Source organism: Strix aluco, chromosome 4 (genome assembly GCF_031877795.1).
Source record: "Strix aluco isolate bStrAlu1 chromosome 4, bStrAlu1.hap1, whole genome shotgun sequence".
Taxonomy (NCBI): Eukaryota; Metazoa; Chordata; class Aves; order Strigiformes; family Strigidae; genus Strix; species Strix aluco.
Genome location: NC_133934.1, coordinates 96,227,130 through 96,251,897, shown reverse-complemented (window position 1 = coordinate 96,251,897; position 24,768 = coordinate 96,227,130). Strand labels below are relative to the sequence as shown.

Below are 24,768 nucleotides of genomic sequence, written 5' to 3'. Positions count from 1 at the left end.
AGAAAAGGCTATCAAGTTTAAACAATGTACAAAAGATTAAAAAAGGCTAACAAGGTACTGCAAAGCTATAAAGGCACTTAATGAACTTCAGAGGGCAAGTTTAGTCCATCATGGACAAAAGATGCATAAATAGCTGCAGTGTATGAAGGAGAGCATGCAGATTTTTTGTAATACACATCTAAGATTGAAAGAGGCAGAATTCTTCAAGTGTGTTTCTTTCCTATGTGATACTAATAAAGTGGGCTGAAAGCAGCAGGTGACTTTCAGTGTTAGGTACTGGGATTTAAGTTGACATTTTTCATGAGGAGCTACACAGGCCCTCTAGACATTTTCTTCAATTTCCCCCCCCCCCCCCAAAGGAAAAACCGTAAACAGTGCATTTTGTTAATCTCTTGTATTTTCAGTGAACTCTGTACAATCTTTCTGATACTCTCCACAGGGTACACTTAAAGGGTTTGCAAAAAATTCTACAATAAAATACACCTCAAACGTATTACAAAGAAAGCACAGCAATTTGATCAGATCTTTCCAGAACAAATGACCTCTCCACCATTAGCTAGCTACCTGGTGAGAAATAATTGGTTGCTACCACTGATACACTTGAAAGCGCAAGTGATGTATACAATTATTTCTGCCAGCACCAGGTGAACAGATTTTGCTACAGCAATTTCAACAAGACCCTTATAGTCTTCATAAAAATGAAGGGCAAATAGGAGTGAAAAAACTCTGTGTAAATACCATGTGAATACAATTAGCAGGAAAACAAATGAAAACAAAAGAGGGAATATCAACACTACAAATCCAAAAATGAGAGGATTACAAGATAAGGTTTCTCAAGGAATCTCTACCGTCTATAGATTCACATGCCTAAGATGTGGGGAACCCTTACAAAGCTACAGGTAGAAGTATTATTTTTAAGAACCATCTGGATCCTTTAATCACATACGTGGTAACCTGACCATTGTTCAATTCTCATCACTTTTGGTAAATATGATGGATGCTGTACTTATTCCACTGTAAGTTTGTCTTTTAGTAATTGCTTCACCTCTCATCAGAGCTCCTCTTTGTAAGAGATAATGTTTAGCACTGCAAAAATACCACCTCATTAGGTGGCTTAATCTTGATCTCCCATTTCTTGATACTCTTTCCCCGCAGGGTGTTCTACTACCATGGTCAAGAAATTGAATCTTTATTAATACAGTTTATACATTTCCCACCTGCCAAGTTGAAGCAATCTGAAATGCATCTATGGATGGTTGAGAAAACGAACTGGTAGGAAAAGAAACACTCCTCCCTGCTCCCCAAAATTAGTTCAAAGTCTTATTCTGTTCTGATCCCAGGAATGTGAAGTATTACTCCAAGTATGTCACTGGATTGTCCTTGCATCTGCACGGTAAACAGCAGTCCTGTGCCCTGCACACCAGACTATGATCTTGGGTGCCCTATTCTCCATTCTGAAACACAAAGGGAAATGGTACACCTCCGTTTACCAGGCAGCAAGAAGATCTTTAAAGAATCCAGAGACCTTCTGAGGAGCACATTCTAATATTTCAAACAGAAAATATTCCTTTAAAAACATTTTTACTTTTTTACTTGCTCTGTTTTCAAATCAGTTTCACCACCTTTTATATTACTTTTTGATGTTTGTATTCAGCTTTAAAGAATCAGTTCAAAACCGAATTTTGGTCAAAAAATGCCATGAAAGGTTTTATTCCTGTTGTATATTTGCTACCATTTGTCCTTGACTGACAGTCTTTAATTAATTTTTATTCTTATCAGCCATGCAGAACCAAATACATAACAAAAGTGAGTTCAACTGTAATGTTTTTTGTGCATCATCAACAGAAGAGCTAAGTAGCTAAGTTTCACTTGCACAGAAAATTATAGTCATTAAATCTTCATAACATCGAAAACAAAGTATTACACAAGAGTCACTGCCAGCATGATTTGAAGGAATAACCTTGTAATTTCAAAAGTAGACAGGGTTTTCTGAAGAATCAATACTTATTATAACAAAGGACTCATAATCCTTTATAGATTTTTAAACAACAGAAATAAAGAAACCTATTTGTGACCTCAAGAAACTTTCACTAGCTTAAGCTCAAAATAGACTAAAACTCAATACCATTCCTACAGACAATTTTGTGACTAAAAGCTCCCTGAATGTTCTATTATTTTATGGTCTGAATCACCAGATTTTACACACAGTATCAAGTTCAAAATACTAAGGTCCTGTCTTTACAGACACTGAAATGATGAAAGCAGTAAGATTTTTGACATTCTTTTTTTCCCAGTTGATATTGCTTGCTTTTTGGCACTTAAGTGTAATAATGTGTTTTGTATTTAGTCAGTCCATTGACAGACTATCACACAGAATGAAGCCTACACTAATAGTGGGGGAAAGGTGGATTGCTCAGTGGCTAGATTATACCGTTTAGAGAAGAGCCTTAAATGGGTGTCCAGATTTTATATAGTGACTGAGGAAAAGACTGATCAGATCTCTCCCTTGAATGGCATAGCAATCTTACCCAGCTGGAAAGAAACATGGGATCACTGCTTTTTCTTCACTCACAGGTGTAATAGGGAAATTCAGAAGTCTTTGCTCTCCTAAAAGCTGTGACTACAGTTATTGACATACAGACATATATGAGTCATGAAGTGGACAGACATTTTCATTTGCTCTCTTATCATCATTTGTCCATATATGCTAGCATTACTGCCAATGTTAGTCATCTAAAAGAGAATGTCTATAGATCATCACAAAAACATTTTTCATCTACATTTTTTTAAAAAGTTATTTTCTTGCAAAATTCAGTATTTGGGTCAAATCTGCCATGGCAGCAGTCCTTAAAATTTCTTCAGTCTTTTTCATGTCCTTACATTATCTTGGGGGTCTTTCTCCAAATTGTTCTCATTTAAATCTATAGCTTCAAGTATCTTACTAAACGAAACACTGCCAGAAAACTTCCCTGAACACAGGAATCTGCTGATTCATAGAATTAAGCTTGTGTGATAGTTGTCGATACAGTTTTGGATATGTCAAATAACAACACTCTCCCCTCCACTCCCAGTAATTCCTGGATATGGTAGGGAAGTCATCATGGGCAAGAAACAGCTCCTGAGACGCAGAGTCTATGCACTCTGTTTTGGAGTACGGCATGCACAGAAGTTGTTCCAGGCAAACTGGCCTCAGTGCCAGTTCCCTTTGGAGATACAGATCACAATTACGCCAAATAAAAATAGGATCTTTCCAATGCCCTGTGCACCACAGGTGCAACTTGTGCTTTTCCTGCCCAAGAATGTGCAAAATCTCCATTTTTTTAACCTTTCAACATACTTTCTTCAGTAAATCTGCCTTTCCACTGATTTGAAGTTCAAAATTTTAAGTTCTGTATTCCCTTAGCCCATCAACAGTACATACAAACACTTCTATGCTCCTTCAGTTCATTAAATAAGCATAATATATAGCTATATATATATCCGTACTTCATTCTGATGAGTCAGAATGAAAAACATGCATTGCCACTAAGGATTTACTATTATTTGTATTTTTTATTGGCTATTTTCCTGAAAGAAGTTTTAAATGAAACAAAAAAATCATAGGAATACAAATTCACCATCTACTATCAGTAGCAGCAGGATTAATGTCAGACATGATGTCTTAAAAATGAAAGTTAAATCCTTTTAGTACCTTGAGGTACTGCTATCACTGTTAGCCTGTAAAAATAGGGTCCTTTTATCAAACTGTAAACCAAACTTTGCCCTCTTTGAGCTACTGATCACACACAACCTTTATGCAACTAAAGGTCCAGTAACACCCAAGTGATGTTTAAATGTATCTTAGTGATTTAATACACTTCTCGCTAAACTGGAAGAGTACGTACTTCAATGGCCTAGATTGCCTTGGAAGTCTCAACATGTGGTTACTTAAAAGGCTTGCTTTAATAAATATGTATAAAGAACTACATATAAATGCTTAATAAAGGTGCTCTTTAAGAAGATTACTTACTGGCTTTTCTTCAGTAAGCTCATAGCTGTACTATTTGAGTACCTGATGTTCATTACTAGATTTATTCTTACAATTACTTTTCTGAGACAAGCTTCTCATCCTTCATACACAGAAATTGAAAGAAATCATAAATGATTTGCACAAAGCCCAACAGTTGCATCAAAACCCAAGGCACTTGATTCCAGAGTTTCAGGTCCTCTTCACGAATACAAATCTTAACCACAAGCAAGTCTTTCTCACCATTGCCATCCCACTTCGTCAAAAAGATAGAACACCAACAATTATTTCATCTTAAACAGTGATTAGATATCTATACATTTCATTTTTTCCTTACATGTGAAGAATGGAAGCATAATTGATAAAATTATTTCAAACTGTTCTAAACACCTTCCAGGCCATCTTAAATGACTAATATTTGAAACAGACTTCAGCAAAATGTGTTTCCTCTCCCTTCTACAGAGCCTGTCATAAACTCGAGTTGCCTGCTGATACACAACATGGCTAAATGAGCTCTTAGGCTACAAATCCTTCAGATGAGGTGAGCTGACTGTATTACTCACATTCACTGCCAGACCGAGTTCCTGCTTCTGACGGCATGCCTCTGGTGCTTACTTTCTGCTGGCTCTGGTAGTTCTTTCACCCTTCTGTGAGCTGATCTAACTCTCTAAAACATAACAGAAATCCAGCAGAAATATGGACAAATTTATCTTGTTAAAGTCAACGAATGGCAAAACCTGAGAAGTACCAGAACTTGTAGGGAGAAGGCAGCAGGATTACCCAGTCCAAGCTGAGAGAGCAAGTCTTCCTCCTTTTGGCAGAGGAAATCAGCTTGTCCGTAGTCCAAGCAGATTCTGCATATCTTTAATTTCTGTTCTGAGGGATCAGCTGCTTCAATTTACCATCTGCCTTATGCTATCTCAAGTAGCCTCACTAAAAGGCAGCTACATTTTTTGGTAAAATTGAGATGTCAGACCTAACACAGAAGACAGACTACTAAAAATCTATAAAAGATGACAATTAAAACTGAACTATAGCAAACATTTACATTCTGCATAAAGACAACCCTGCACTATACTAGTAACTGCAATACAAAAGTTATCAAATAAGTTGGTGCCATTGTAACTAGCGTTACTTCAGCATCAGACCAATACACTTTATCACAAAGGTGTCTGAAAAGGAGAGGAGTAACATATATGATTGAGGGAATAACAGGTAACAAGATTTTTGGGCTTGGAATGTTCAGATAACAGGAGCAGAGTTTTCTGTTGAAGGCAAGGGAGTGGTATACTGCATCTGATCTTGATGCACAAAGAAATTGCCTGGACCTTGATACATCAGTTCTAAGAAAAAAAGAGAAGTGTTGAATATTCCATATGGTCCTTCCAAAGTTTTATTAGGATCCTTACCATTCCTGTCAATTTTTTTACTGTGAACTCTTAACAGAGACTTTCATCTTTCCATGGCCTGAATTCTCCATTCTCACTTAAAGGGAGATCAAGACCTTGAACAGACACAATTAAAGAAGGCAGAAATATTGTTCTTACCTTTGTAACAAGGAAAAATGCATAGGTATGATTAATTACCAAACAAACTGCGATTAAAACAAGTTAATGCAACCTAATTGTCATTCAAATCACTGTTAAACAAGAGTAACTTGTGGCTTGTACTTTCCAGGACAGCATAATTGCTGTCCATTGCTCCATCTTCAAAGAACTGCTCCCTGTTTTACCTATGAATTTTTCAGTAAGATGCTACTGGAAGAGGAGGTTTTGGTTTTGTTGATTTGTTTTGGTTTTTTGGTTGTTTGTTGTTTTTGTTTTTTTTTTTACAAAGGCAACATGACACTCATTTCAGTAAATCCTTCCAGCAAGAATATCCAAATATCCTCTTGCCTCTACTGGATATATTTTACATAGTATACAAAAAAGACTGTTCAAGCAAAACAAAAACAAGACCAAAAATGTGCAGCTTGCTTTGCAAAGACTGAAATCTTTCACTGTCCAAAAAACATTAGTTTATTTCTTCTCCAACATCTTCAAATTCGACTTCATCCTATGAATGAGTACTTATGCTTTTGCAGCTTTTATGTTTCACAGCACACTTCTAAGTCTGTATTCTAAGACAATTTATAGCCTTCCTAAGTGTTTGGCAGAACAAATAAATGCATTAGAATTGATTTTGCTTCAGGCGTACTTTAGGTGAACGTTAAATACCATTTTTGGAATCAGATATACATTACCCATACTGCATGGGTACTGTTACCTAAGAAGTTAGCAATTGTAAAAATGGAAAAGAACAGCATTTATGCTAAAACAAAAAAAAAGCCAAAAAAACCCCAAACAAACAAGAAAAAAAGATTTATGGACACTTGCTAATGGTGTTTGGTAGGTACTCTTGCCATTTTAATTTGCAAATGTTCACGTAGTGGAAATCAATTCTTTCAACTTTTCTCTGAAGTTGCTGGGTGGCTTGAAGATACTGCAGTACAGACACACAGGCATGCTCAAAGAACAACATTTTCCCAGTGACACAGCATACCTAGAGACAGCCATGTATATTTTGGAACATAATTTAAAAGATGAGTGGGATTTACCTTCCTACTGTACTTTTAGGTATTTTCTTCAATTTTTAACATTTTGTTCTGTATTTGGCTTCAAATCTTACCACTGATAAGAAGAATGCACAGTACACAGAAAACAGTAAGAACCAAGTGTTGGAGAAGTGATACATGTGATTTAGAAAGATCCAAGATAAACATTCATCATGTTATATAGATACCTTGGATTCATAATTGACAGAGGTTAAAAGACTTTCTGATGCAGGATGCTTTGCTTTCCCCCCCGCCAAAGAGTTTTTAGCAGAAAGTAGATCAGAGTAAAACTGGGCAATAAAAAGTGGGAAGTCCTTGAACTAAGGTGTTCAGACAGCAAACAATGTAAAATAAAATTATTTTATATGTAACATATATGACAGGCTGATACAGCAACTTACTTATTCAGTAAACCCACGACTCAATTTTGAAAGGATTTGTTCATTTCAGAACCCAACAGCAAGTATAAAACATTAAAGCCATCTTAAGACTGAATTCCACTTCTATTATTTTTGATTTTTTTAATACATTGTCTTATGATTAAGACATTTGTTACTGTTTAGCACATCATATAATTTATAATAATTCTCTACAGAACAATATAGTTAATTCAGTATCATCAATAACTTTATACAGATACAGTATTGAAGCAGTGTCCTCTTTTGCTTACTGTCAAGTACAAAACAGCTTATACAGACTAAAAAAGCTATGCACCACAGTTGTAGCATACCGTATTTTGTGCCTGATTAAAGTTTACAGTAGTGGCTTTTTGATCTTTCAAGACAAATGAACATGACACCACATAACAAACAGTTGTGCAAACTCAGGCTTAGGAGGAAGACTTAACTACCTCCTTTTCCCAGAACTACTTTTCCCTGCTTTACTGCTGCTACTACCAGACTTGCTGGAAGATTTTGAAGAAAAAAGTCTTGTCATGAATTCAGAGACATCTGGCAGCTCATGGTTGGAATTCAGCATGTTCATTGACTGCTCCATTTCCTGCATGCAAAGATTAGATAACCTTAATGGCTAGTAACAATTCCGGCTGTCTCAAAGGCATCAGTTGAAAGACTGTATCAGGAAGATGTAAAATTTTCTCAAATACTCTTTTACTATTTATAATCCTCCAGGGTATGTATTGCTACGTATTTTTATGCAACCACAGCCAAATGCCCAGCTACACACAGAAACATAAAACCCCAAAACTAAAAGCACTGATATGTGGAAAAAGGTAACCATGTCTTAAGCAGTCTTACAGGGCAACTACCTGATTAAAAAATCTACAGGAAAATGCCATTACTTATTTTCAGCATTATTTTCCTCCATTTAAAAATTTAAGCTTTTGTTTAATGTGCAGATCCGTGTTCTCACAGATTTCACATACTTTTGTGTTTTCAAATTAGTGTTATTTATGCTAAATCTAACAACTTTTGGAGGCTGTTTGAGGGGATTAGATATTTTCACTGCCCTACTTTGTAACATCAAGCTATTAGTGTACAGTATCTAAGTTTTCTTTGTTTCATGAAAGGAAGGATTTTGATATGAGACCATCTATCCAGCTAAGCTTAATGTAACTTTAGAGCTTAGCACAGTGGCTCTGTGAGATGAATTAGTACAGTTTAAAACAAGCAAACCAACCCTGAAGTGCTTTTAATGCATCCAACAGCTGAACTGTATATCCACAATGTGATGCTTACAGTAATTGGCAATTTAATGCAGGATTATCACCTTGCTCTTCTAGCTAACGTTCAGAATGATATAGCTTTAACTGTTTTCGAGGTATAAACCAAGCAAAAGCTGTTAGGGTAGCCTTTGTTACTATTGCATCTATACTACATCTCTACTTAATGCCTCTGCAACAAGCACAGTTACTAAATCATTAACTTTCTATATAAACTAGTGCTGTGCTGATTCCATACAGAAAAAGCAAGTTAACTTGAAAAATGTAATACAAGCTCCATACCCTCCACAATCAAACTGAAGCAGGATCTACACTAAGAATTTAATACATGACCATCTAGAAAATGCCATTACAATTGAGTTCTTAAAAATACCTTCTCCTATTCTTTAAAGATAATTTAAATTACAAGCAAGATTCCTTCAATGTAAAATTTGTCCTTAAGTCATATTAGACAGCTAATAAGAACTAAATCATCAGAACTACTGATGGTTTACCATCAGAACAGTCTGTCTATAAATAGCATCAGATAAGTGAAAAGAAGTAAGGAATAAGTGATTTTTTAAAAATTCAACTTCTGAAGTTCAGCTTGGTTTGAGGACCATGCCACGGATATCTAGCATATCTTCATATCCTGTATTTTAATCCAAATTAAGGCCAAGATAGCATTACATAGCTGATACGCTTTCCACAGATACTACTTTAAAGAAGACTCTGACACCTATAAAGTACTACTGAAGACAGTGGTCATTTAGAGGAAAACGAATTTAAATTAACCAAACCCTCAAAAAGCAGCCACCCAAGACAGACAAGGAATACTTCTAAAAATAAGAAAAGATTTAGCAAACACCTTGAATCTCCATTTTGTCCTAGCCTTCTGCTATTCGGCATTTGGCATGATGAAAGGACAATAAATCAGATAATTTAATGACTACATTAAGACCCTATTATCATATATACTATTGTGACATCTGGATTTAACAGTCTTGTAAACTATGTGGTTTAGGTTGATGGGTAAGAGAACCACTCATCATACTCTTCTCAACACACTTGACACTTACTAAATGATGCCTAAAAATGAAGTGCTAGATTTAAACATAGTGCAGAAATACACTGGAAATTTATAGAAAAAATAGCCCTTGAGAAATTATATTTGTCGCTCTAAAGAAACTCTGGAAAACACCACTCGTACTGTAACACTTTTAAAGCTGTGCCAAACAACGGAATTCTGTGTTGCGCTGTTTAAGAGCAAATTCATGAGTCTGAAATGTTAGAATTCATTGTTAGAACAGCAACACTGTACTAACTGGATACATGATGCCCATTAAGACTTCTTTAAAAGTTTATTACTTTTCTGTACCTTAAAATCTCATTATCTTTGTTCTCTATGTCTGCACCAATTGAACATACTTACCCGTCTCATATCAGGGTCACTGGTGTTGACAACTTTAGGCAAAAGCACAAATATCAGTAACGGAAGAACCATCATCATCACCTATACAGGAAACAGCAAATATTTCTTCAGCTTATTTGTTGCTCCGGACATATTTTAGACATACTGACATAAAGTTCTGAAACACCCAAATTCTAAAACTATTGTGTTCTGAGTCAGTAACTCAGTAACAGTAACCCACTTGTCAGGAAAGAAACCTGATAAGGAAGTATTATGTTTTAAATAACAGATTTCAAAGTTGGACAATTAAAGTAAATGCTTGTTATCTCTTTCAACTGTTATAATTACAGTCTTGCGACATGTTGATCTCCACATGACTAGAACATCACGTTGTCAAAGGAACCAGACTATGGGCTATTTTCAGAGGACACAGGTTAATAGAGTGGGTATATAGGGGCGGAGAGGTTATAAAAAAACCTTGCTATTTGTAAACAAGTAAAAAAGAAATAAAACAATCCTCTCATAAGAACAGCTCATCTTTTCTCAATTATTTTATTCTCAGTGTTCTGAAGAATAGCTATATTTGGATCCTTAGCATACTTTTAAACTTTGTGTGTTGCTGGTACGTACCATAGGGTTCATGAGGAAATCTGTCCATCCCCAAGATTCTCTCTTTATAAAGTACGAAGGAGGTCCAGAAGATTTCATCTGGAGTGGGTATGGCAGCCTGACAACTTCAGAGGTTTTGATGTAATTCACGTATCTTGCTCTAATGAGCAAAATATAAATAAAATATAGATACAATCTTTAACAAAAAATAAAGATTATTTAAAATATTCCAAACAAATTTTCCTAATAGGCTATAAACATAACTAACTGCTAGGCAGTGATGTCTAGGCTTCACTTTTCAGAAGTTAATTTTTCTCAGCAGCATATTTTACGGAATCAAATGGTATTTCTACCTTTTTTCCAGGCTAGTTATTAGGCAGGCTGAAAACCCTGTTATGGAAACAGACCCACAGATCAGAAACATCAGAACTATTTGTTCAAATGGTACTTCTGCAAAATATTTTTTTCTCACCTTCCTAAGGAGCAAGAAAAGCTACAATGTTTAAAGAAAAGTACAGCTTTGAACAGTGTAGTGTAGCTTAAACAGAGTTTGCTCAGGGCAATAATTATTTTTATATTAATACTACCTTTACCCTAAGTGCATTACTTTGCATTTATCAGTACTACATCTCAGTCTTTATTACTTTAAAACGTCTTTCCAAAGTTCTTTCCTAGTATTCTTCACTTAGGCTTAGCATTTAGATAGTCACTTGATACTATCATCAAACTTTGTCATTCTTCACACATTTTTCCTGATTTATGAATATTTAGCTGTGTTGTGCAACTCTAGGGATGTCTTCTGCCCATTACAAGAAAAATCATTTATTCCTTCTGAATTTTTCACCAAATATTCATCCACAGAATGTCTTTCATTCCTACCTTAGGACTACATATTTTCTTCAAAAGCTTTTGAGATCTTCAAGTAGATCTTATCAAACATACCCATTATCAACAAGCTGTTTCCTCTAAGAATTCCAGTATTGTTTTGAAGGCAGAACTTCCCTTTGAAAAGCCCAGTTGACATTTTCCCCATGTATCACATTTCTTCATGCATCTCCCAACTGTATTCTTCGTTATAGTTTCTGTTTGACTGGTAGAGATGTCAAGCCTACTGGTGCTTTGCTCTGCGGACATATCCCAGCAATTTACTTGATGTCAAATCTGCTACCTCTAGCCCGCAGATACCAAAAGAGTGCTGAGAGGTTATACACACTATTGTGTCTATTTCATGAAGTTCCTTCCATATTTATTACATATTTGTTGTTGCCAGTGAGATACTGCCTCAAGTTTGGGAAAAAAATCTAAACACAAGTTGTGCTATTATTATTATAAACAGACTGCATTGGTTTTAGTTTGAGATTTCAATTTTTAACCTCCCCTAAAAATACTGCTGCAGTGTTTATCTTGATGCTTATACTTCTAAAACGTAACAGCATCTTTTACAAGATACTGTAAAAGACAAACTTGAAGTTAAAATACTCTGTGTGTGCCTGTATGAAGAAAAATTAACTACAAACGTGTTCATTTAAACAAAGATCACCTTATTAGATAGGATAGCCATTTCTCTGCATTACTTACTGAATAGCATGCAGTTACAGACATACAGTTGTTAGGGATAACTTATCTGGCTGTAACATAAAAAAAAGCTAATAATGCTACAGAAATACTGCAGGCTGGCAACTACCAGCATTTGCCAGTAACTGTAAGGAGTATCTTATGGAGGTGTCACAGAAATATTTTAGAATTTAGAATCAGAATGAATTAGAATTTCACTGTGCCAAGTCTTGACAGAACATTTACCAGAAAAGAAAGGAAAAGGGAAGAATTAAAAAAAAAAAAGGTACTGGCAAAAGATAAAGCAGTTAAGTGACTTATGTGTAGATTTTACTTCAGGATAGTTGCATAAGAAAATAACAACAGTAAACAACAAGGACTCTTTGTATCTATTTCCTCTTATTTAAGGCCATAAATAAGAAAGGAAGAAATGAGACTTTGGATTTTAAGATGTGCTCCTAGAAGTGATGTTAAAAGAAGCTGAAGCATACGGTCTGAAATGGAATATCAGATCTACAGTACTGTTTACATGACTTCCTATACTGTGCTGTCAGGCATACTTAATAGATCAATACAGAAGCAAATCAGGAAAGGCTCACCTCATTTTGCCTTTTGAAGTTATGTCAACTCGCACGGGCTCAAATTTATGAGCAGGGGATATAACTTCCACTACATAAGATCCTGAAGGTACATCATGAACCACAAAACTTCCATCCGTCCTGAAAAAACAGTAAGTTCCACTACATTTCAATATGCTCCAGTAGACTAGAGAGGGTTGGGTTTTTTTTTAAAGAAGAAACAGTAATATCATAATTTTATATTATAAATTTTAATATCAACAGTGACCAAAAAGAAAATTTAAATCACTCAGCACTCATAATATCAAGCCCCTTAAGGTCATCATTGTGTGCCACAAGAGCAGCAGAAGATTTTCTCCTGCCCTCAAGCTATTGTCTTGCTGGAGGAGTAGTTTAACAGCCTAAATAAAATTTGAAATGGTTAAGATTTCATGTATTCAAATGATGGCAGAAACGGCTTACACCTTCCTTTCTCCTTCTGAAACACATACAATGAAGTATACTTTGCTTCAGTACTTCTGCTGGAAGCAAAAAAACCCCAAAAATTGACATCCTACATAGTGTGGGTAGGTATTAGAGATGACTTGCAATGCACAAAAATTGCGGTTTGTGCCTTTATTGCAAAATAAGAGGTTTTTACTTTTAATTACTCCTTTTAGGACTAGCCCACGCTGGAAAGCTCTATCACAACAATAAGGAAACTAAGAGCTCTGAACATATACACAGAAGGGATTTTTAGACAGACTGCTTTTATTTTAAAATATGAAACTTCAATATTCAGTGAAAATATTAGTAAAAAAAGCTTCAGCACCAATTGCCATTAAAGTACCAAAGTTTGCAGTTTTCCTCCTACATGCTTCCAGAAGTTTCCAGGAAGAAAAATTTAGTGTTCTCTACCCTTTTAAAATTAATATAAAAGATCTCTCCTAAAAATAAGACTCAAAGTTAAGACAAAAAAAAGTTGTTCAAAGGGTAAAAAAAAGAAAACCTGATACTTCAGATACTTGCATCAGGAAAACAAATGAATGAACCCTCTTAAAAGTGCAAAAAGAATTTTGTCTTTATGTCCTTCACGGAAGTTCTCTCTCTCAAAGACGTACATCACTTAAGGACCTTCCCACCATGAAGACAGAAGCATACAAGCAGTACTGTGTAGGTGGGTTTCACTAATACTTTATGTGATGATTTGAACCCCTAAGAATGCTTACACTAAGGATGTTTCCCTAGGAATTTCCTTTTAATTTTTCATTCTTTATAGTATTACTTTGATAAAATTCAGTTATAGTTTTTTTCTGAAGATTTATTTATATGACAAAGCAAATTCTCACTTCATATGCTGGTATCCAATACTGCCTTTTTAGAAGAAAAAAAGTTTCATTTTTATTACAGTGAGGAAGCTAGTCAGATTTATGAAAATGCTTGCACTAGAGAATGACCCTTGAAATAGTCAAAAACCAACTTTGCTATGTCAAATAATTTCCTTTTTTTGATAACTGCAATGACATCCATGTAATATATAATCAAAACCTGCCTGAGATGGTGACAAAAGACGGTCACAAATTTATCTTCTGATATACCAAATACATTTAATTCTGTCACTGAAACTAACCGATCTTTCTACTGAGCCTCAAATACCACTGTTATTTAAGACAACTTTTCTTTCTTCTAACACAGTTCTTACTAAAAGTATACTGTCATCCAATACTGTCCTCATTACGAGTGACAAAAAAAATCCCAACCAACATAAAAAAATTTTTGCTAAAATTTACCATGCTTATAGTAGCGCAACACCTACAAATACATTTATCAAACTGAATAACTTATATAGTATTAATTGGTTGACTGTAAATTATATAATTTGATGACTATAGATGTATCAAATTAATGTAACTAATAAAGCCTGATATCTAGGTTACACTGTCATAAATATGTTATGCTCTTAGCTAAAACTATTTCCTCATACTTCAGACAACTTGAGTTCCAAGCAAGGATTTGGAAATCTACCAACTCCATGGTATTTATTAAATCAGCCCCTAAATATGATGTCAGGCTCCCACAAATTGGTTGTACTGGCTTATCAGGTGCTACACTGACAAAATTCTGCAAGTTTTGCAGAGTAAAATCTGTTGCATTAATCTATCAACAGTTCCCAGAGTCAAAGATCAGTTCAACTTTTACTGCAGAGGGAATAACTAAAAATTATTGGTATTTATGGTATTATTCTTAATTCTGTATGAACTTTCTCACTTTAATACATAATTTTAAAAGAAATGTATTACACTGTATTAAAAATAATAAAAAGGATTTTAGAATTAGCTTCTACTCTTGAAATTATTAAATCAGTTCAATTCGTAATGCTGAGGACATTTTCCACGTCCTAAAATCTCTAGGTCCCCTGCTGATCTGAACATACCCACTACCACCTGAGCCGGAATAAGCTAATGTGATTTTTTTTTACAGCTTCCAAATGCACTTGTATGATCTTATGTGAAGCAATAATGCCATATCCCTTGAAATGGCTTTCACTGTACAGTGAAAAAGTTTTTCACGGATACTGTAATAGAGAACTACAACTACAACGTTCTGCCACAAACAGAATGAGCAAATGCTTAGTGGAGGAGAGGCTCTCAAAAAAGTGACAGAATTTACACCCACGAAAGCTGAGAACAAACACTGTACTCCAGAATTTAATGCAAATGTTTGTTTGGGTTTTTTTTTAATTAAAACTGAGTTCCAATTAGTTGATCGCTAAAAAGCCAGCAGCCTTAGTCACCAACGTGGTTACACCTGCAGGGGGCCGCGAGCACCGCCACCGACAGCGCTACCGGTTCCCACCGCAGTCCCGGCCGTTTCTAACGCCTGACGAGGTGAGGTGCAAGTGGACCCGCAAAGCCAAAGTCAGCCGCGGGACCCTCGTCTCCGCCGCCGTGCGCTGCTCAGCGGGACGAGGCCGCTAACGTGCGGGGAGCGGCTGCACCTTGCCACAGCGGGCCGCCATCTTACGGCCCCGGCTGCCGAGGGGACGCGAAGCGTGCCAGAGGCGCGGAGGAGATCTCCGAGCGGCACCGCCGCACAGCGCAACGCCGGCCCAAGCCTGGCGAGGGACGGCTACTGCCCCGCCGGGACCAAGCCCCCCGCCCCGCCCGCCGCTCACTTCAGGAAGCCGACGTGCTCCTCCCCGTCCACCAGCACTCGGGCCCCCGCGATCCAGTCCTGCGGCTTCACCCCGGGCACCACAGCCCGGCCCTCGATCTTAAACCGCTCCCCGGGGCCCGCACCGCCCGGCGACTCCGCCGCCCCAACTGCCTCCGAGCCCCAAGCGCCGTCGGGCAGCGGCGACGCAAAAAGCCAGAGCAGCAGCACCAGGCACGCGGCCCCGCTCCGCGCCGCCATCGCTCCGCCGCCGCCGCCTCCTCCCCCGCCGGACGGGGACGCCGCCTCCGCGCATGCGCTGAGCGCGAGCCGCCCGCGGCCCCCAGCGCAGCCCGCGCGGGGAGCAGGGCCGCGGCCTTTCTGCGCCTGCGCACCATGCAGGGGGGAAGGGGAGCGGCTGCCGTGCGCATGCGCAGCTGAGGGCGCGGCGCGCCGTGCGGCGGCGTACCCCGCCTTGGCGAATAGGAGTGAGGGAGCTGCGCCGCCATGATGCGTAGCGAGGCGGAAGTGCCCCGGCGGGGCCCGAGCGGCGGGGGGGGCGGGTCGTCGTACCGGCCCCGGCGGCGCAGCACTGGCCGGACAGCGCTTCCCCTGGGGCTCGGATTACGCACGGCGGGGTGCTGCCCGCCTCCGCATTCAGGAGCGCAGGCTGCGGGGAAGCCTCTTCCCTCGGGCACAGCGCCCGCAAGCCCCCCTGTCCCTCACTGGAGGCGATGCAGGTGCTCCAAGGCTGGATGGCATAGAGGTCTCTCAGATCTTACAGCTGGTGCTCTTGGCCCCTAAAAGAAGCGGCACGGGTAATTTGCAACCTGGATGATCTGTCCCCGTACACCATTTTTCAACAATTCGCTTATTCCAAAATGAGAAATGGAAAGGGTGGTGGAAGGGCAGGAGGGGTCCTTTGTTTTTCAGTTTGTAACAACAAAGGATAAGATAGTTTGCTACTTAAAACGTGGAAGGACACAAATGCGAACCTGAAGAACATAAATGTGTAAGAAGTAATGTATTTTCCTTTGTAACAGATGGATCCATTTATAATTAAGACATTTTAATTTTAAGTTAAATCTTAATATATCATGCAAAGAGTAGTAAGTTTTTCCAGGAAAAAAAGTCACAGAAGAGCTTACAAAAGAAAAAGATTAAAATTGGTCAGTAAATCATGGCCTAAAGTGTATTCTTTTAACCAATGATTTATAGCACTGCAGTTTGATGAATAACTAGAACTTGTTGACAGCACAATGGTATGAAAAGCTGTTACTTAGTAGGCAGGCTGAGTTATAAGAGAAACAGAGAGGGCTGTAATATCTTCCCTCACCCTATTTTCCCTTTACACAGCATGTCCTGTTACATCATACATAGTAATTGTCATATTGTGGCTACACTTGCTTCCTTTTTACCTCACTCATGTCAGAGTTAATTACTGAACACGTTGAAAACATTATTTAATTATTAAGCATGATTATGTTAGAGATGATGAACCTCGCAATCATTTGAGTGGATTGCACAATGCTATTTGAGTTTTGATACCATGCTGTGAGTGTTTGCCTTCTAGGTAAAGAGAATGAATCCCACAACAAAAGTCGTACAAATGGAAACAAAGAAATAAAAATCTCCAGGTACAAATCAAAATACAACTAACTAATCGTTTTCTTAGTATATCATCTGTGACATGCTACCTGATTTTTTCTGGAAGGAATTTCACTATTAGCAAAGTTTGCGTTTGCAGCTTGATGTCAAGTGAAGCCCAGATCAGAAGACAGATAAAACTGCCAAGCAACAGTTTCAGTTCAATTGAAACAACCAAAAAAATTCCATCAGCCTCCTGAAAGTGCAATCAAGAATGACCTCCATGTTTTATAGCTGTCTCTTCATTGATAGATTCATTCCCTGAGTAACAGCTACATAGAAACTGGCAAGTTTCTTAAAAGTTCTACCCTGCTCACAAGTAAAGTCCCAGTTTTGTCTGAATTACTTCAACCAGCTGTCACTAATGCTACAGAACTGTCAGCCAGATAGATGAGAGCTGACAGTCCCTAATGGGTTGAACAAAGGAGGTCTAGACTAACATAATGCCTTCATACTGGTAACACTAAAATCGGTATCTCCAGATTCTTGTCACTTTTGGCTTCATGTAGAAACCGAAAAAGCAGAAGAGACCCATTAAATCCCTCTGAGCCCTCTGAATGCAACATCAAAATCCATGAGCATCATAGCAGTTTACAGAGAATCATGTGATCTGGGATACTGGTGAATACTGTTAAGTAGCAAGAGAGGTTTTTTTTCTTCCCCTGAAAGTAAAGGGAATTTACAAAAAAATGTAGCAGAACTTATTTTTGTGCTGAATCCTTTTTACAGTCAGAATGCTAGCAAAACTTGCTATTTATATTTTTTGCTTATAGTTCACTGTTAGTAAAGCATTTGATTCACCTCTGAACATTGCAGCGCAATTGCTCTGAAAACTTCTCTTTATATAAAGTTGATAGTACCTTGGCTAGTATTTAAATATTTGCTTTTGAAAATGAACATGATCCTGTTATTGATATTGGTTTACTTTAATAAACTGGATGACAGACAGCACCAGCCCACAATCTGTTTTGTGTGTGATTCAGGCAGTGATAAGCAGAGGTGTTGACTTTCAACAGACAAGCTGGGAGCAGCTTCAGCCATCTGCCTCTAATCTTACTGTAGTCTCTGAGTGAGTCTCCCGATATAAGTATACAGGTAACACCCAGTGCACCAGATGAGCAGTGCTGGTTCACAAATGTTCAGTGGAAGCAAAGACACAGACCTGGCTGATACGAAAAATAAATAAAAAATTAGATGTGCACCAGAATACTCATACCTATATCCTATTTTTTTTTTTAATAAGTTAGAGGTGGGAAGAACTCAAAATGCCCACCCAAGCAAGCAGATCTACGAGAATACACAAACTGAAGGTAGATGGAAGACTTCAGCATAAAGATACTGTGCAAGGCCACGGATAGGTAACTAGTTTGCTGAGCTCTCTCCTTCAGAAGGAGCTTTGTTAATTCTACATTTAATCATAATAAAACTATGCAGCATATTTCCTTCAGCACTGATTTTTTTTTTTTTTTAAATTTCTTGTAGCATGGAATCACTATGCCATCTACTGGTAATTTACAGTGCTACACTAGAAACGTTTACTTTGTTCTGTCCATGTTCTTATGTGAAACAAATCGGGATTGCAGCCTGGATTCAGTGGCAGTTTTTGTGCTGTCTTGAGTATAAAATGCCCTGGGAGGGTCCTGCTTCTAACGTGGGGCAGAAAGGTACACAGGCCGCCATCTTGACTTGCTCCACAATACCAGTCTGATTCAAAAAGGTTGCCCATCAGCGCTCTGGATATTATCCTACACTCCACCTCTGACACTGTTGCATGATGGGGCAGAAAATCTCCTGATCCCCTGTAAACTCAGTAGCTGTCAGAGTAATCTCTGCATCTCCAACACATCCATCCCTGCAGCCTGGAGTCAGCATGTACACTTCAAGGCTTTTCTGTCTCAGAGAGCTAACCTTCATCGACCCCCTTGTTTGCTTTCACCTCAAGTTGACTGGATAAACTTCACTCAAAATTGTTGAGATTCAGATACCTTCCTCCAAGGTTCTTCTGTATGCTGAAGAGCATCCAACAAAAGCTAAGTCATAAAACAAGTTTCTTATACTCTGTCACTCTGTGTTATCAATTTCCACACTGTACAGCTTCATGAAGAAACCTCTTTGCCTTTTCCTTAAAGATGTTACTGGGTGGGTGGCTGCTGGAAGATCCAGTGTTGCAGTACTCAGGATTGTCCTACCTTCTTTTTCCAACAATCATACTTCCCTTTCAGGCTTACCTTACTTTCTTTTTCCACCTCCAACTTCGGAACTTTTTTTTTCCCCAGGAATGAATTGTTTCCACCTTTCTGATTATCTATGTCCAAAAATATAAACAGGATATTAGTTTAGTACAGTCTTCATAGGAGTTAGCAAATGCTGGCATTGAGATTGCCAGATGGTAGCCAGTTTTGTCTGGTTGCAATTGACTGCACTGATCTTTACTGAATTCAAATTTCATTCATTGGTGGAGGAAATTTAATTATTAGTTTAAGTGCAGGGAAAAGGAGCATAATTTCCCTGCTGTAAAAATTTCCAGACCACCTCTTGCGAGCAGAACAAATATAGATATAACATAATGGTAACCTGGAAGTTGGTTTTACAGTACTTCAGTTGCAGTCCTCATCTGCTCCTGTTCTCTGTAAAATTTGTCCCTACATCTCTGTTAAGCAGAAATTGTGCATAAACCATGCAAGCAGCGTGTTTAAGAACTACAGCATCCATTAAACTGGCTATGTAAGAAGCAATGCCACACAGAATGGTGCTATACAAGTCCTCACATTCCTGTGTTGTTGCCTGTATGGACACCACCTGCAATCATTCATGTAAGGCTAGAATGGCATATCACTGTGACATTTGGTTTCCAAACATAAGCAGTTTAAAATCCTTATTTCTTGGTATGCAGTCTGAATGCTGCACTGTTTTTTTACATCTGGATTCTACTTCCATAATGCCACAAGGTGGCCTCCGCATAATACAGCATTATCACATCCTTTACAGAATGACATAGAAAATATTTTTTTGCTTTACCACAGTATTGGTAATAGACAACCACAATATGACAACTCCTTTCTTTGTATTTCAAGCTCAAGAAGTTGTTCACATGCTGTGTAGAATTGGTTCACATCAGACAGCAGGTCAGAGCAACACAAAGCAGCTGCAAGATTGTACCAGAGTGAATCCTGCTCAGGAACCAAGTGACACATTCACAGTCAGAGCAGGTCTGTGAGTTATGTTCCTTGCAGAGAGTCTGGGAAATCCTGTATCCGACAGGCAAAGGGCCATTGTAATTCAGACATCCTTAATCAGTTGTTTAAATTATGCCACAGTTGCTTTTGTGCTAGGACAAACTGAAGAAAGGAAGGCAAAAAGTGGCATAGAATCTCCTTCTGGCTGGAAGTTTAGGCATTTCTGACCTATCATGAAATTTTACATTGGTTTTCAAGGGAGTGATTGACCAAAGGCCACTAAAGATTGATTTGCACCATTTCAGAGCCCACCTTTACTTGATTCTTTTTTTGTCTTTATTTTACACAATTTATAGTGGGACTTAAAAGTATAACAATGCAATTGTAATTGGACCAGCATTTTCTAGATGATAAACATTCTCTTTAGTGTATTAAATATGTTGTTACAAGAACCATTACATTGTGTGCTGTTAGCAAATCTGGATTCAAACTAAATATGAAAATAGCAAAACCTGTGCACTTGTATTATTTGAAAAAGCTAAAGAAACAAAGCTGGGCCTTCAACTCATTTATTTACAGAAAATTAGAGTGGCTCTGAATTCAGTTGGCTATTTCTTGATCTCAGAAATGAAGAAGTGTTTCTGCAGTGCTTTGGGGTTTTTTTTTCTGAATTTTTAGCTACTCCTACTGCTTGTCATCTTCACCAGTAGCTGTAGAAACTTTTTTTTTTTTAAATAAACACATTCTGACTGTTCTTGAGAAGCTGAGAACTGTAACCCTCCTTGGCTTTAAGTTCCTCTGTACATACCTTTCTTGTACAAGACTAGCATTTGATATATATAACCTTACACATGCACAGCTGATACCTGAGGGAGTTTACCAGCTGCTGCTTCTTTGAAATTCAACACTTAGAAGAATAACTGCTTGATCGCTTTTTCCTATTGTCTCACTGTATTGGCCTGTGATTCTTCTGTAACTATTTTAAAGCTGTTATGGAAATAAGCAACTTCTGTTCTTCTACCCTTAAGTCTTTGCCTTGTTTGTCTGAATAATTTGGAGGTGCATTACACCTCTATTACATTGTAAGAAAGCTAAATATGAATCTTGTTTTTATGTTTAAAGTGCATTCCTACTTGTGTGGGCTTTTGTGCTGAATCAGACTGGACAAATAAAGACGTGTCTTGATGAGCCTGAGTTAGTACATTACAGGGAACTACTCAAATGAACTACTGTGGTGAATTGCACACATTATCTATCATTAATCAATGGCAAACAAGCTAATTTTCTATGCGTTGTTACATAGCTATTCAATGTGTTAAACAGCTTCATTAAAGCAATATTATTAGCAGCTGTGCAATAAGTAGTAGTATTTCCTGTTTGACTCAAATATATCTGTGTCAACCTTAGACTAGAGGTAAATGAGTCTTATGGGAGTACAGGGATTCTTTCTATGTTATATTCATACTTTTTTTTTTTAATTTTAAGAGTTCAGCCTCAAGCAGGATTTGCCATTTCTCAGATCAGTACTGTGGGGTTAAATTAAGTAATTTTTAGATTCATAATACAAGCTTTATCATATAAAATCATTCCAATTGCAGCATGAAGTCTTGTACTTGCCATATAATTCATGTGTTTGGATGCCTACGGTTTTTTTCCTCACTTTTTTGAGCTATGCAAGAATAGATAATTTTTATATTTCTCATATAACAGTTTTTTTTAAAAAATAGTACCTTAAGTTACCTTCAAATGCCTCTTCTCCCCCTCTAGCTATTTGCTTTCATTACTTGTAAATGTATTTGATAGCAGGCTCCTCTAGGAAGCTATGTATAATGTCTGGTGAAATCCAGAGCCCACTGGAAACAGTAGCTTTGGCACAGATAGCTGGAGTCCTGAATTTAATTCTGTATTTTGCTTTTAGAACTTCTATTTTAGGCAAATAACGATCCAGAGAAAAAATATTGCAGGATTTCACTTATAAACCTTTACTGTCTCCTGTAAGCCTGAAGAATTCAGCAAAGCATCTTAACAGTGGTGTTCACTCCAGGTGACAGACCCTAGTGTCTAGTTTAGAATCACTTTTTGCAGGCATAAAGATGTGCTTTTAGATATTGACACGTCAAAATAAGAAGTATTGGAAGCAAAATCAAATAATTACCAGGTCTACTTTCTATTCATGCAAGAGCTGGGGGGTGGGAAGGAAATAAAGTGCATAAACTCATCAAAGTGCAAAAAACACATCAACAAATTGAGGGTCCAGGTAATACCTGTTTAGGAAAGAAGATAACAAACCAATCAAACCAACAAACCAAACCACACAACAAACTAAAAGCCACAAACCTGCTAATCTCTGAAACCGATAATCTTGCTATATGTGATAACCCTTTCTCCATAAAATAGCATAAAGCTGGATGAAAAAGCAGATGGACCCTTTAATGGCTGCAGCATAGGGATCTGGAATAGAAACATTCTTCAGCAAGACCACAGAGAGCTCAAGCTCAGCAAGTCCCACTGCAGGCTTTTACACAGCTGATTATCTAGCTGGACAGTCTCTGTGGCAGACAAAACATGGGGAGAGTAAAATGTCTGAGTTTATGCATTTAAAATGAGACGATTCTCCTGGCACACAAAGCACACAGTGGCATCTTGCCCTAGAAGAGGCACATACAGGAAAGAAAAGCAGGTACTTTAACTGAATCATGGACATAACTTTAGATATGAGTTTGGAACATCTTCTAAGGGAAGTTCTGCTGGGAGACTCCTACTGAAGGTTCAGCAGAAGGGTCTCTGACTTAGCAGAGGTGATGCTGTGTCTGAAGCTCACATGGAGCAGTGCTGCAACCACTCCACATATGCCACAACTCTGCATGACTGACTGCTGGTGGTGCCATGAGGAGAAAGAGTGATATGTAAGAGACACTAGCTGTGGTTGAGGCTGGGTTCAAATAGTCCCTAAAGCAGTAGTTACTGCTTATCTTCCTTTTATCTCACTGCTGGATGTGGGAGGAAAAGATAGGGCTTGCTGAGCCATCCGACTCAAATTAGTTCTTCCTCTCACTCAAGTCTCATTGCTGAGATAGTAAAATTCGATTATACTGCTGCAAAGCCACCATAAATGATACTTTCATCAAAAAGTGCAGTGCTCCTAAACACCTGTGAAGATATCATTTCAGACCATTAAAATCAGTTCAAGTTCTCAATACATTTCCTGGCCAAAAGACAACTTCAAATAAATGCCTGGAAAATCTGACAGTTATGCTGAACACCAGGAATCACAGGCAGCTGTATATTGGAGATACACCTCAGAGCTGATGGATAGAACCTGCTCTAAGGTATGAAAAATAGCATAAGGTTAATGATAATCAAATACTGCAAAGGAACCACAGACCAATCAATTTTGCCAGAAAAAAGTGTTAATGACGACACAAAGAACTGTGGATAAACAGACTTCTCAATACAGAAGCCTATTACAATCAGGGTTTAGATTTGGTGAGTTTATGGACAAACAGAGATGGTTTGCAGTTTCTTGCACATAAGCAGAATTCTTGGCATAAAAACTGTTTCACCCAAACCAGACTCAAGTGAGTCACCAGAGGCTAAATTCTCATTTTCCAGAGCTCAGAGAACTATTAAATGAGGAAGCACGTACCAGAAGTATGTATGCCAAAGCCTGCACACAGAAATGCTGAAATACGCCTCGCTAGTCCCTAAGGTAAAGGTTGATGTTAGCAAGCTGCCAGTTGTGAAGACAACTCCAAGGGCGTGGTCCTATTTACAGCCCTTCAGAGTAAGGTGGCTGAGGTCATGTACTAAATATTCAGATAATCTAGAAAGTAAACTGCTAAATCACAATTCATTAATCCTAAAAAAAAAAAAAATATTTAAAAATGTAGTGTCAGAGACTCCTTGTTAGGAGAAGCATTCTTATGTCCCCTTTTAGTGAAAAATGGGTGTCAGCATATGTTGTCATCGGGCCACAGCACTACTTTATGCTGGAGACAAGCAAATTCTAGTTTTTAGGTTTGGGTGGGTTTCGGTTTTTGGGTGCCCCCCCCCCCCTTTTTTTTTTTTTTAAACTTTAGTAGCAAGCTTCTCCGTTCAGCTGGAAAGCAACTAATACTCCTTTTTGAATCAATTATTATGAGACAGAAAGAATCCCTTTACAGATGTTGAGACATGCCACCAATAGAAGCATAAATGCACTGGAGTGCAGAAGGAAGTGTAAAAATGATACTCCTACAGAGCAATGAGTGCATACACATGCTTACACAGCGTTGTGTGAACAAGACACATCCTCACTCTGCCCAACTCCCTGATCATTTTCTGTGGGATCAGAAAACCCTAAAAGGCATAAGCTTGCAAAAATAAGAATTCAAGGAGGCACCAACAAATTAGAGACCTGTAC

The 24,768-nt window shown here is 38.0% G+C and overlaps 1 protein-coding gene across 1 annotated transcript; it reads right to left on the bottom strand.

The window, feature by feature from the left end:
- Positions 1-379: 379 nt before the first annotated feature.
- Positions 380-15,842, bottom strand: EMC7 (ER membrane protein complex subunit 7). Its single transcript, XM_074824479.1, has 5 exons — positions 15,566-15,842; positions 12,433-12,552; positions 10,301-10,439; positions 9,692-9,772; positions 380-7,598 (listed from the first exon to the last, which is right to left on the bottom strand). Exons 1-5 carry the CDS (start codon positions 15,802-15,804, stop codon positions 7,446-7,448), a joined length of 732 nt encoding a protein of 243 aa, XP_074680580.1. The 5' UTR covers positions 15,805-15,842; the 3' UTR covers positions 380-7,445.
- Positions 15,843-24,768: the final 8,926 nt, after the last annotated feature.